This window comes from Cucumis sativus, chromosome 2 (genome assembly GCF_000004075.3).
Source record: "Cucumis sativus cultivar 9930 chromosome 2, Cucumber_9930_V3, whole genome shotgun sequence".
Taxonomy (NCBI): domain Eukaryota; kingdom Viridiplantae; phylum Streptophyta; class Magnoliopsida; order Cucurbitales; family Cucurbitaceae; genus Cucumis; species Cucumis sativus.
In genome coordinates this window covers 11,327,838-11,342,897 of record NC_026656.2, presented here as the reverse complement: position 1 = coordinate 11,342,897, position 15,060 = coordinate 11,327,838, and the positions used below count along the sequence as shown (strand labels likewise).

The window sequence follows — 15,060 nt, the reverse complement described above, 5'->3', positions numbered from 1 at the left end:
CATTTCACGTGAGGATCATCGATTGTAGTTCCTGCATCTGACCCTTTTCCTATATAAATGCTTTTATTTGTATTCATGTTATCTGACAGAATTTGTAGATTTTGTCTTTGAAACAATATAATGACTAAACCAGATTCCTGCAAAGTTATTTTTTCTTTGATGCCTAAACAGTAAAACTATCTGCTCATCTTGGAAGATGAAGATGAAGAGAGTTTCTCCTGTAATACAGAAAATATTGGAAATAAAAAACAATTGGGAGCTCAAATGGATATTATCCAAAAAAAATCTTTCAGCATCCCTTTGCTTTAAATAAAGCAGTTTGTTGTATGTTTCTCTTTCGTTTTGCCTGCAAAAGGTAAACAAAGAAGATTAGAATCATTTTTAACTCACATTACCATTCCCCTAAAAGTATCGTTTAGGGCTGCTGTATTCCTGCTCCCTAGCCCATTAAGTTATTTAAATATATTTGACTTCTCCACTTACAGGTAAATAAGTAGAAGGTAATAATAAGAAAAGGAAGAAGACTTGTGTTTAGGTAAATACATAGTTTGTAACATGGTTGCTTAAGCGCTGGATCATCGATTGAAGCTGGTGGTTCCTTTCCAAAGATCATCTCACAGCTCATGTCATCAAAATCTGCAAAGAAAAAGACAGTTATTGGAATCACGTTAAAGCTTCTTCCCCCCTGCTCCCCTCTTTTTTGCTCCCAAGTTCCCCTTTCATATTGATTCATTTCTTGGTCCTAGACATGAATACTAATGGTTCCCAGCTAGTCGTTACATCATGGTGCACAATCAACATCCTAATACTAATGCCTCTTCTTGGTTGCATTTTTTACACTTGTGATGATTAATGTATATCATGGACAAGATCGATGATTGGCTTAGTGTGAAATTCAGCTTGATGATTGATTAACGATGGAAATTCAGCTTTTAATTCTTGGATTGTAACCATATCGCAAAATTAAGCTGCAGGTTTGGAATCCCACTTAGCTTGGTTGGGGCCTACCTGCAGTTCTTTTGTACCCAAAATGGTTCGTACATGGGACCCTCCATTCACATTGACAAACATGATCCGTTCCACCATTTGGTGCTGGTAATGTTGCTTTAATAGTAATTTCACTTTTGCTCATGGATCTACCAGTCATTGGTCATTATACTATAGCTGATTTACTTTATTTAGTGTCCGCACATCTAGACTATATAGATTCAGCTGAAATAATTTACTTCTAATATTCCTCTATATGTGAATATGAAGTTTTTATATTATAATTGCCTTGAGGTAACCACCATAGGTTGGCTTAGTGGTCAATGAAGAGCCAATCTAATTAATATAAAATGCATTGAAGGAATGAGCTCAAGCCAGGTGGCTAGCTGTGATTTAGTTTTCTATAATTTTTTCTGACAACCGAATATTACAGAGTTGTGAGAAATAAGAATTATGGTCTCCATTTACGTTTGGAAGCCTGAATTAGTGTCTAGAATTGCCTTGTGCGGCAGTGTGTGTGAGTTTGATCTTCTTTTAAATTTATTATTATCCTTATTGTTTTGAAAAGTTGAAATTTGTTTTTCTTTTGGGAAAACAATATATGGTTGCTGCAATTGGTTGGTGAATCGGTAGGTTAGTGAGGAGACTTACTGGGGACCATGGTGACTGGCATTCCCAAGGAATCCTTGATGAAATCCTGACATGGAAACTTGCATAGATTAATGCACATTCCAGCACAATTAGTTTGCTCTAGGAACCTGCAAATAAATGGGATATGTTTAGGGGCAAAATAGATTTGCTGAATGTTAATTTTGACGAGGACAATTTCAAATTTTCAATGATGTGAATGATGGATATCACTTAATGTGATTAAGTACTAAGGGTTTAGAAGAAGCGTATAGTAATTATAGACAAATGGTTCTTTGGGTGTGGAAAGTATCTCAGGTAGGTGAGAATGGGACCCATGAACGTTTAGATAGCATTGCCTTAATTATAACTCTGATGCGAGAAGGAATTACCTGCACTTATGGATTTGAACCACGTTCTTTTCTCTTTTCCCTTTGAATTCTGATTCCTTCACCTGTAAGAATCATTTGTTACCATTGTCAGTCTTACGAATTAGTCAATTGGAAAAAAAAAAAACTTGTTCCTTCCATGTGTGTGCTATTTCAATCCCTCCCTCCATAACAATCTAGGCATATCAGCTGTGTTTAATTTAAATTTTAAGGAATGTCTAGAAAGGGAAAGGGTCAAAGTGATTAACCATGAAGAGAATATAGTTTTCTCAAAGAATTGGTTCATATATCTTACGTCACAAAAACCGTTCTTTGATTTGTAGGGACAGGACAAGTCTAGAAGGGACTAGTGCCTCAAACACTGCAGGTTTATCAACTTGGCCATTGAAAATCGTATTATTATATTCAATATAGTGCTAAAGGTGAAGTTCTTGATGTCCACCAGTATGCCTCCTCATATGTCAGTCTTTTCAACCTTGTGAATCTCTTCTAATTCTGATCTTGGTTGTTCAATATCCTCCATTTAAATACTATCTATTCTCAGCAAATTCTTTGACATCGGTCTTAAATAGTGGCCTTGAGCACTTACTTAGTTTAATTCTGATCTTGGTTGTTCAATATCCTCCATTTAAATACTATCTATTCTCAGCAAATTCTTTGACATCGGTCTTAAATAGTGGCCTTGAGCACTTACTTAGTTTTCCAATACAAAAGATAGAGGACCAACTGAATTCACATAGGACAAGCTGAATTCTAACACATGGGTAGAGAATTTAAGCTTTTAATATCTTGATCGTTGATACTTGTCGTAACAATAAGATTTAAACTTTTGATCTCTTGATTGATGATACTTGTCCTAACAGTTGAGTTATGCACAAGTCAGCCTCTAACTTTTCAACCCAAAAGAAAGAAAATGTTAATTATAAATATGTCTCTCCCTTATTCAATCACGAGGAATTCAAACTTTTAACCTCTTAATTAGCCATATATACCTTAATATTTAGGTTATGCTGAGATTAGCCTCTCTTGTGTGTATTTGTGTATGCATGCAAGTGAATGCCCAATTAGGGCCTTGGATTTCTATGAACATACACTGAGGAAATAAAGAGGCCTTTAGGTAAATTTACAACATCTTACCTCGCAGGGTCCAACTAACCAAGCAAAGAAGACAGTGGTGAATGCAGCAAAATATTCCCTTGCTAATTTGGATTGTGGTAGCAATGCTTTTATCTGCACTTTGTTCACCACTATGTGTCAAGGGCAATATAGTTGGGAGGATTGAGGGTATAATAGTAAAATGAAAATATGGAGATGAATTAATAATAGTAAAAGCAAAATTTTAATACTTATTTATAATAAACTAACATAAAAAATGTGACCATTTGATGATACTGTTTCCATATAATGACATGACAATCAAATAATTATTAAACCCAATGATTACTTGAAAGAAAAATTAGAGAAGGGTATAGTTTTTCAGTAGGTTCTAACCTAGGCAATGATCCTAGCTATATTCTCCCAAGTGTTGATGGGAGAAGAGAGACCAAACAAACGGAGACAACATTTTGGTTCAAACAAAATTCATCAAGGATGAAATGATCATGCATTACTCACCTTAAATCAATTATTTAACAATTGACAAATACAATAGGTAAATAAGTAATTTAAGGTAATTGAGTGAGTTTAGCTCCCTTAATTAACATGAACATAAGTTAGTGTTTTGATCTCTGTTCCTGCAATCACTACACTAAACATATATAAATGTGATTCATTGATGTGATTTTTAAATGAGAACGACTCTTGAGATAATAATATTATTTGCACCATTGATTAAAGTAAAAGTTACTGCAAGGACTTTTCATATAATCTTTTTTGATATGTTTTTGTTTTTGTTTTAGTGCAATGGAGATGAGAATTCGAATTACAATTCTCTTGGTTATCGACACATACTCGTGTTAATTTAGATAACCACAATTCGCATATTTAATGGTGTGTTTGGTGATAGATATTTTACATGTATGCATGGTATGGTATGCATAATATAATACATAGATCATGAAAGAGAGGAAGGCTAGAAATCTAAAAGAATAGTGAACGTTATTAAATGGTAATGAATGAAACATACTGGGAGTATTAAATGACAACGAATGAAGTTTACCAAAGAGAGGATTGGCTTTGGAAATGCCATTCCAAGGGCTTGAATGACAACTTCTTTTTGTTTGATGTGGTTGAAATTTCTTGATGCCATTGTTGTCACTTCCACCAAGCTTTCATATCCACTCTTTTTGCTTCTCCAACCTGCATATCATAATTCTAATATCAATCTTCTTTTTCCCCATCTTTTCCAAATCTTTCCAAGAAAAAAAGAAAGAAAGAAAACAAACCTGATGTTGCTTGTACTGCCTGAGACAAATGGTCTATGGCAATTTTATCAAACCAATTATCTGTATAAACAGTATTGGTTTTTCTTGTTTCTTCTATTAATTCACCCTCTGCTGGTCTTGTGAGCACTCCAAAACAAAGAATGCTTTTTCTTCTCAACTTCATTTTGTTGTTGTTCATCATTGTTGGCAAAATGACTCTCGTATCTTGAATAACTCTTAAATCCATTTCTTTGTTTTGAGAGAGAGAAGAGAGAGAGGAAGGAGAACTCTTCAGACTAACAACAAAACTTTGGGTTGTATTTAAAGATAGAGGGACTCTTTAGAAAAGGTCTAACTATGGTAATACAGATGGCCCTCGGTAGAAATCTCAAATTATGGTAATATATATGGAAATGAAGATGGGATATCAATTAATGCACTTATTTAACATGAAAGTTTCAAAGATGGAACTTGGGAATAAGTCATTTCCATATTTTAATTCTTTTATATCTCTCAAACTGAGCATTTGAGGGATTACAAATTTTGTAGTTTAAATCTTTTCATTTTTTGTTACCTTTATATCTATTCTTTTAAAAAAGTTAGAATTTTTTAGATGGCAATTTCTCTCATTTCTTTTCTTCTCTTTTTATTACTATTGAGTTAGGTAACAATATGTCAAATTACTATAAATTTTTTAAAATATTTTTATGGTAATTAATAATAATTGGCCGATGTTTGAATATATATATATACACACTTTATATGCGTGTTAAGAAATTCATATATATTAGTAAATTCATAATATATTATTATTAGAATTAACAATTACTACAAAAATTCACTAAAATATTTAACTAATTTATTTTATGGATTTTTAAATAATTATGTTTGATTATTCAGTTATTTATAATTAACTCAATAAGTGTTTTCAAAAATAGAAAAGTTCACCAACTATTTTTGACAATTTATTATATTTGATTTTTTAAAATATTTTATCATTCTATATTTTACAATTTTCTTAATCTTTTAATGCATCAACTGAATTTATATATACTACAAATTTTATGAAATTTATTTTTTTATCCATTAGTTACAACTAAGTTAGGTATAACTTTAATGCATTAACTGAATCTATAAATGCTACAAATTTTACGAACTTTATTTATTGAAATATTAAATGATTTTAAATAATTAATTCATGGTGGAATGACATTTTGAAGAGTTATCTAGAATTTTTAGCAATGCCATTTGTAGGCATATAATAAATGTGCATTTTGAGTATCTTTTAGGACTCCAAAGTATAGATGCCCAATTTTGGAGCTTTATACTTTCATTTTTATTTTTATTTTTATTTTTATTTTTATTATAATTAATTTGAAGGAATTGGAGCATTGTACTTTTAAAATAAATTATCTATCACCTTTCTTGTGATGAATGATCATTATATTTTAACTCATTATTAACTTATAATTCATATTGAAATGATCGATAAATAATATGTTTAAATGACTTTAGAGGACCAATTATTCTTCAAATAATGACAATACATAACATTACAAGTTTGAGTACCAAAAAAAGGAAAAGAAAAGAAAAAGTACAAATTCAATTATAAAAAAATTGTAGGGAATATAACGGTTTATACCTTCAAACTTGTGGCCATGAAATAGTATTTACATCAATTTTGAACTTTTATATTACATTAATTGTGTGTTTATATTTTCCTTAACATTTCATTTTTTATAAAAGAAAAAACTTGTTTACCAATTAATTTGTATTAATTAAACTCCTAAATTGTAGAAGAGAATCAACTTAGACATTTTATTAGGATTACACTCTCAAATTGCTGTGATTATTTGTTTAGGTTTTTAATTGATGCAACCATAATTAAAACATTGGAATATAAATTAAATAGTTATTTTATCATAATTGTTTTACAAACATGGAGCCTTTTAAGCTTTTAAATTAGGGGTAGAAAATATAGTATTTAATTCCAAAGTATTAACAAATATAACCTAATATAAAAAAAAAAAAAATTGTTTATAGACTTTACCATCTTTATTACAAGTACATACATTTTCCTATTTTTGCAATTTTTTTCAATTGTTACTGTACATTTAATTATTTAATTATTTTAAATACATTTAATTGTTAACCCTAAAACTATTCTCTACTGTAATTATCCTTTTGAAAGTTTAATTGTATAAATTTAAATCATACACCTTTTGAAAGTTTAATTGTATAAATTTAAATCATATATGTTTGTAGGTAATTTAATTTATATTCTTCTTCATAGTTTGAAAAATAGAATGTCACTATTTATTAATTTATAGTTTATTTGATATAGTTTTAACTTATCAATTTGTATTTATTTTTAAATTAATACGACTTATATCATTTTTATATGTTGTTTTTCTCGCCAAAACTAATATATCATAATTTAAGATTTACTATAAAATAAATATGATTCCAAATTTAATTTGAATATCTTGTTAAAAATAATAAGAATTATGATGTATAAAAAAAATTACGTGTATGTTTGTATACTTGCCACTTATTTTAATTATATAATGCAAAGGAATATCAAAATATATGTGAAAGAAAAATTAAAAACGGAAAAATGTTAATTTAGAAATCTCTAATATATAATTGCTTCAAGCTAATCACGTTTAATTTTGAAGTTCCTATGATCGAGCTACAAAAAATGAAGGTGCATCTTGTTGGTATATAGAGTAACTTTTAATTCTTTTAAATCTTTTTTGACGTTTCTTTCATATCCTCATTTTGATGTTCTCATGATCCTTCTCATTCAGATGTGGTATTGGTTCATTCATGTCTTCTTCTTAAATTCATGCCGTTACATTTGTTCGGACATTTAGGATGCTCAAGAATCTTCAGATGTCAAAGCATTTTACAATGCTACAAAACAAACACGGTAACCCAGATACACACTACATAAAAATCTAAGATGTCCATGAAATAAACCGTCTTTTAAGTGATTAATAGATAAAGTCATAATGCTCATCACGTTTTTTGAAATAGAACATAATATAGAATATAAATTAATACACTTACAAAGTTTAAAGTTTAGATTGAAACGATTTCAACAAACATAGTGTAAAGTGATTTTTCAACTCTTTTGGTTGCATGTTAGAGAATAAATAATTTCTAAAAATTTTATATTATATTAATTATCGGATTGATCCAAAATAAACATTCCTCAATCTCTCTGTAGATTCCAATTTGTTTTTTCATAAGTAGTTATTTTTAAGTAATAGAATTTGGAAATTTGAATACTTTTATTGATTTTTTTTTTACAAAAAAATGTCATTTTCAATTTTTCATTGGAAGGGAAAGGAATCAATTGTCATTTTCTATGAAAAAACCTCTTTTGTCTTTCTTATTGGATTAATATATGCTGAGGGCTATTTTCAAAAGTTCTGTTTTTCAAATTAAGGGAAAAATAAATGACATGAAGGGTATTTTTCAAAAAACTAATGATTAAGATTGAATATATATATATATATATATATATATATATATTCTTTTCTATCAAGTGGATGAATTAGTAGTTGAGATTTGAGTGTAAATTGTATAAGGTACCCCACTTACATGTCTATATACCGACAAATTTGGTATAGGCTCGAGCTTCTCTCAACTTTATCGTCTTTATATAATATATATATAACGCATTAATTTTTCAATGCGTTTAAGTAGCTAAGTGGTTAAAGAATGTCAGCCTCCTACTAACTCAATTTCGAACTCTACTGATGTTATTCAACTTCACTAAATTTTTTGGAAATTTTAACTTTTTTTTGTTGGCTTCTTCGACATCTTCTCCAAGCTGGTGAGGTAAACTTTTATTTATTTTTTATTTTCTTTTTCTTTTTAATTTTGTTATTTTATTTATATGCATTCGTTTTAATATGTAAAATCATTACTATTTTTTGTTTTACTTTTTAAAATTTCATATTCAACTTCTTCTTCAACTTTATCTCCTAATTTATAAGGTAAGTTTTGTAATTTATTTTCTTCTCTTTTCAAGTTTGTAATTTTATTTCATGTATTTGGTTTTCATGTTTCAAATTATTCTTAGCTTATTTTTTTTGTATTAGTTGAATTGTTTTATACCTATTTTATTGATTCTTGAAATAATTTATGGATCTTATCTAAACGTATTAGGTTGTTTAAGTTGTGATATTGTTGTTATTTGTCAATATCTTCCTGATTTATTCTCGTTACAATGTTATGTTATGTTATGTTATTGTATATTTAATTTGATCTAAATGAAAAAATATTTTCAAAGAAAATCGACGGGGTCATCATCTTCTTTGAATAAAAGTAATAATAGTTACGAGAGGTACATCACTGAAGTAAAATTAGAAGATTTACTGGTAGATCTCGGTCTAAGAATTAGAATTCCTGATAACAATTGTAATATTTGAGACAAAGTTCGTAGAAAATATCTACAAAAAAGAACCCTGCCAACCTCGAAATCATAATTTTTCGTTGAAGAAATTTGGGTCATAGTCAAGAAGGTTTAATCCAATTTGGTTCATTGTTTCTCTCACCAGCTTCAATTAGCTTTGGTAGCTATTGCAAAAAATCATGTAGAGATTGTTGGTCTTTTTCTTTTAGTTGTAAGTGTGGTGAATATTATTGGTGCATCAACAAAACATCGAGACATGTTAAGAGAAAAACACAGTGCCAACACTTTTGAAACTTTGAATAATGGCAAATTGTCAACTGGAAGATGATTAAATTAGGAAACAATTATTAAACAACCAGGAGATACACGGTGGGGATCACAATACAACACTTTGGTGAGATGTATTTCAATGTTCTCACCAATTTGTGAGGAGACAATCATAGATGAATGGATCAAATTCTGAACAAAAATATGAAGCAAAGGTTCTAATGACTTCAATCCAATCATTTGACTTCGTTTTCCATGTGCATCTTATGAAATTCATCTTGAGAAAAGATCAAAATATTGTGAATGCAATGAATTTGGTTAAGATTTGTAAAGTAAGATTATAGTCAATGAGAGAATCAGGATGACAATCATTGTTGGATGAAGTTTCAAGTTTTTGTAATAAACATGGTATTCTAATGCTTAAAATGGATGATACATTTTTGGTTCGAGGGAAGCAAAGACGAAAATCTCAAGAAACCACAAATATACATCATTATTGTGTTGAGATTTTTTATGCAGTTATTGACATGCAACTTCAAGAGTTAAATGATCGTTTCACTGAAAAAAGTACAGAGTTACTTCTTTGTGTGGCATGTCTCAATCTGAGCAACTCATTTACTACTTTTGACAGACAAAAACTCATTTTCCTTCCACATTTTTATCCTAAAGATTTTTCAACTATGGAGCTTGTTATTCATGACGATCAGCTTCAAAATTACATCATTGATGTGCATTCAGATAATATGTTTGTTGAGTTAACAAGTATTGGTGATCTTTCTAAAAAAAAGGTGATAACAACTAAAGATAAAGTCTGCCCATTAGTCTATCGTTTGCTTACCTTAGCATTGATATTAGCAGTTACAACGACTACCGTGGAGAGGACATTTTCTGTTATGAGCATTATAAAGATTCACTTGCGCAATCAAATGGGAGAACAATGGATGAATGGTTGTCTTGTAACGTAATATTGAGAGAGATTTATTTGATAAGATAGATAATGAAGTTATAATGTATCGATTACAAAATATGAAATCTCGTAGAGGACAATTGTGATGTTCAAAAATTAATAAATTTATTAATTTTTAGAATCATTCACTTATAGATTATTTTGACTAAACTATAAAGCCCCATGTCAATAAATTTTTTGGATCCATCACTATGTAGCAGTGTAAACGGGTTGTGGTTGGGTTGTAAACGGGTTGAGGACATTCTCAATCCAACCTATATTTTCGAGTTGCTTATGTTGGCAACCAAAATAACCCGAATTGTATTACCAACTCAACTTAACTCTTAAAATATGGGTTGAGTTGGGTTGTCAAGTTGTATTGTTTTTTTTAAAACAACGACTTTCAAATTTAAACGAAGTGAAGATCATGATACACGATCTCAGACCTTAGTTGCATCAAGATGTCCGAGGGTGAAAGAATCATGTCTTTAATTCATTTGATCTCATGTATTCAATGCCCCAAAATGAAAGAATTCTTCTTTTAGTTATTGAATCTCGGGCCATAGTGGCACCGAGATGTCTCAAGATAAAAGAATTTTACCTATATTTTATTCAATCTCAAGCATACATTGTCTTGGGGTGAAAGACTTCTACCTTTAGTTATTCGATCTTGGGCTTTAAGAGCAAAGAGATGACCCAAAATGAAAGAATTCATCATTTAGTTATTGGATCCCAGACCTTAACAGCCTATTAGCTCAATTATATTAAAATGACCTATTAGCTCAGTTGGTTAGACTGTTGGGCTAATAATGCGAAGGTAGTAGGTTTGAAACCTGGATGGGCCAATTTTGTTATTTAGAGAATTTTTTTTACCGACAACTGAATGTAACGAGAGGAAATGGTTTGACTTGTTTTCTTTCTTTTGGACGGGAATGTCTCTGACTCCCTTCACAATATATATGATTTCTTTATTTGGTGCATGCGAATTGTATATCATTGTGGTATATACCTTTGTTTATTTGAAAATTAGGAAATGTATACTAATGCTATATAAATGAAATCCTATGATATCTTGGGACTTATGTATAAATATTGTGGGATAAGGATAACTAATAAAGAAAATTGATTAATTAGAATATACTCTTGCTTTTGTATATTATAACATATAGTCTTAATTTTACTGACAATATTTCAAGATATATTGATATACATATCAAGAACATCGGGGGAATACATTGTTGCCACAATTATTGATACCTAAGTTTACAAATTAAAATACTAGGTACAAATGTGCACGTAGACTAAGAACTCTTTTTTTTTTTTTAAAAAAAGAAGTTTTTCTTAACCCTAAATATATGTTATAAAACCTCAAAGTAAAAAACCCATATTAGTCAATGTACCTTACAACATATATATACATACATACATGCATATGTGTATCTATAGGAGTATAAACAGGTTGTGTCGGGTTTGGGGACATTCTCAACCCAACCCATATTTTTTTGGTTGTGAGGTTGGCAATCCAAATAAACCGAATTGTATTACCAACCCAACCTAACTCTTAAAATATGGGTTGGGTTGTCAGATTAGATTGTTTTGTTTTAAACAATAACTTTCAAATTTAAACGAGCGTGCAAATCATGGTACACGACCTTGAACCTTAGTAGTAGTGAATATGTCCCGGGATGGAAGAATTCTATCTTTAATTCATTCAATCTCGAGTATACAATTTTCCGAGATAAAAAAATTCTTCCTTTAGTTATTGGATCTCGAGCTTTAGTGGCGCCAAGATGGCTTGAAATGAAAGAATTTTGCCTATATTTTACTCAATTTTGAGCATACATTGCCTCGTAATGCGCCGGAATGAAAGAATTATATCTTTAATTCATTCGATCTCGGGTATACAATGCACCGAGATGCCCCAGGATGAAATAATTTTTTCTTTAGTTATTGGATATCGTACCTTAATGACCTATTAGCTCCATTAGCTCAAAAAGGCCTATTAGCTTAATTGGTTAGAGCGTCATGCAAATAACGCGAAGGTCGCAGGTTTGAGACTGGTGTTTTTTTAAAAGAACATTGATTGAACATAATATATTCTTGATTTTGTACATTGTAACATCTGGTCTTAACTTTGTATATATTCCTAGATATATTGACATACATATCAGAACCAACTGATTTCGTATAGGCCCAGGAGGCTTGAACCCTTCTCAACTTTATCATCTTTATAATATATGTATAAATATAATTGTTTAATTTTTAATACTGGTTGGTAGCTTAGTGGTTATTCTGCTTATTTGCTTCCCTTCCCAACCTAGGTTCATATCTGCTTTTAGAAAACTTCAACATCTTTTTCTCTTCCCCACCTAAATTATAGCTATTTAACTTCATTCATTGTGTTATTTTTATAAAACTTCAACACATCTATTTTTTTTTCAACTTTTTTTACTAAAGATTGTTATTCTCGAAATCAGTTTCAAAATTACATCATTGATGTGCATTAAGATAATATGTTTGTTGATATAATAAATATTTGTGATCTTTCTCAAAAAATGTTGATAACAGCTAAAGATAAAGTCTAACATTAGTCTATCAGTTTCTTACCTTAGCATTGATCTTACTAGTTACAACGACTACTGTGAAGAGAACATTTTTTGCTATGAGGATTATAAAGACTTAGTTGCGCAATCGAATGGGAGACCAATGGATGAATGGTTTTCTTGTAACATATATTGAGAGAGATCTATTTGATAAGATAGATAATTAAGTTATTATGTATCAATTTCTAAGTATGAAATCTCGTAGATGACAATTGTGATGTCCGAAAATCAGTACATTTATTAATTTTTTAGAATCACTGACTTATAAATTATTTTGACTAAACTATAAAAGAATTTTGCCTATATTTTATTCAATCTCAGGCATACATTGCCCCGGGATGAAAGACTTCTACCTTTAGTTATTCGATATTGGGCTTTAATTGCAAAGAGATGACCCAAAATGAAAGAATTCATCCTTTAGTTATTGAATATCAGGCCTTAAAGGCCTACTAGCTCTTTAATCATAAATTGGCCTATTAGCTCAGTTGGTTAGAGCGTCGTGCTAATAACGCAAAGGTCGCAGGTTCGAAACCTGCATGGGCCAACTTTTTATTTAGAGTTTTTTAGGGTTTCTTCTCCCTTTCCACCAGCACCGACAACTTAATGTAACGAGAGGAAATGGTTTGACTTGTTTTCTTTTTTTGGACGGGAACGTCTCTGACTCCCTTTACAATATATATGCTTTCTTTATTTGGTGTATGCAAATTATATATTGTATATACCTTTGTTTATTTGAAAATTATGAAATGTATACTAATGCTATGATATATAAATGAAATCCTATGATATCTTGGGACTTTGGTATATATACTATGGGATAAGGATAACTAATAAAGAAAATTAATTAAACAGAATATACTCTTGATTTTGTATATTATATCATCCAGTCTTAATTTTGTATATATTCCAAAGTATATTGACAATATTTCAAGATATATTGATATACATATCAGTAACATCGGAGGAATACATTGTTGCCACAATTATTGATACCTAAGTTTACAAATTAAAATATTAGGTACAAATGTGCACGTAGACTAAGAACTCTTTTTTTTTAAAAAAGTTTTTCTTAACCCTAAATATATGTTATAAAACCTCAAAGGAAAAAACTCATATTAGTCGATGTACCTTACAACATATATATATACATACATACATACATGCATATGTGTATCTATAGGAGTATAAAAAGGTTGTGTCGGGTTTGGGGACATTCTCAATCCAACCCATATTTTTGGGTTGGTGTGGTTGACAACCCAAATAAACTGAATTGTATTACCAACCCAACCTAACCATTAAAATATGGGTTAGGTTAGGTTGTCGAGTTGTATTATTTTGTTTTAAACAATAACTTTCAAATTTAAACAAATGTGTAGATTATGGTACACGATCTTGGGCCTTAGTTGCACTGAAGATGCCCCGAGATGAAAGAATTTTGTCTTTAATTCATTCGATCTCGAGTATACAATTCTTTGAGATGAAAGAATTCTTCCTTTAGGTATTAGATCTCGAGCCTTAATGGCACCAAGATTGTCAAAAATGAAAGAATTTTGCCTATATTTTATTCAATTTTGAGCATACATTGCCTCGTAATGCACCATAATGAAAGAATTATATCTTTAATTCATTTGATTTTAGGTATACAATGCACCGAGATGCACCAGGATGAAATAATTCTTCCTTTAGTTATTGGATATTGTACCTTAATTGCCTATTAGTCTTTTTGGCTCAAATAGGCCTATTAGCTCAGTTGGTTAGAGCGTCGTGCTAATAACGCGAAGGTCGCAGGTTCGAAACCTGCATGGGCCATTTTGTTTTTCATTTCTATTTACTTCTCCCTTTCCACCGACAACTGAATGAGAGAAAATGGTTTGGCTTGTTTTCTTTCTTTTGGAAGGGAACGCCCATGACTCCCTTCACAATACATATATGCTTTCTTTATTTGGCATGTGAATTATATATTATTGCAATATATACCTTTGTTTATTTGAAAATTATGAAATGTATAATAATACTATGATATATAAATGAAATCCTATGATATATTGGGACTTATGTTATATTGTGGGACGTTTGACCCCCCCAAACTTTGTCATCTTTATATATATAATTGTTTAATTTTTAATATTGGTTGATGGTTGATAGTTTAGTGGTTACTCTGCTTGTTTGCCTCTCTTTCCAATCTAGGTTCATATCTACTTTTATAAAACTTCATCTTTTTCTCTTTCCCACCTCAATTAAAGCTATTTAACTCCATTCATTTTATTATTTTTATAAAACTTCAACATTTATTTTTTTCAACTTTTTTTTTTACTAAAGCTTGTTATTCTCGAAGATCGGCTTCAAATTATATCATTGATGTGGATTCAGATAATATGTTTGTTGACAAAGTAAGTATTTGTGATCTTTCTCAAAAAATGGTGTTAACAGTTAAAGATTAAGTCTAACGTTA

General features: G+C 30.1%; 2 protein-coding genes and 2 non-coding genes across 4 annotated transcripts; 3 read left to right on the top strand and 1 right to left on the bottom strand.

The window, feature by feature from the left end:
- Nucleotides 1–44: 44 nt before the first annotated feature.
- On the bottom strand, nt 45–4,840 carry LOC101219340 (beta-carotene isomerase D27, chloroplastic). The gene is made up of 7 exons (XM_004145323.3): nt 4,388–4,840; nt 4,162–4,301; nt 3,141–3,233; nt 2,007–2,068; nt 1,639–1,745; nt 544–636; nt 45–346 (listed from the first exon to the last, which is right to left on the bottom strand). Exons 1-7 carry the CDS (start codon nt 4,611–4,613, stop codon nt 306–308), a joined length of 762 nt encoding a protein of 253 aa, XP_004145371.1. The 5' UTR covers nt 4,614–4,840; the 3' UTR covers nt 45–305.
- A 4,208-nt stretch (nt 4,841–9,048) lies between these two features.
- Nucleotides 9,049–10,024, top strand: LOC105434735. The gene is given in 2 exon segments (XM_031880850.1): nt 9,049–9,247; nt 9,579–10,024. Coding segments are annotated over 2 exon segments (645 nt in total).
- Nucleotides 10,025–13,078: 3,054 nt separating this feature from the next.
- Nucleotides 13,079–13,152, top strand: TRNAI-AAU. Its single transcript has one exon. It is a non-coding gene; the product is annotated as a tRNA-Ile (tRNA).
- A 1,191-nt stretch (nt 13,153–14,343) lies between these two features.
- On the top strand, nt 14,344–14,417 carry TRNAI-AAU. Its single transcript has one exon. It is a non-coding gene; the product is annotated as a tRNA-Ile (tRNA).
- Nucleotides 14,418–15,060: the final 643 nt, after the last annotated feature.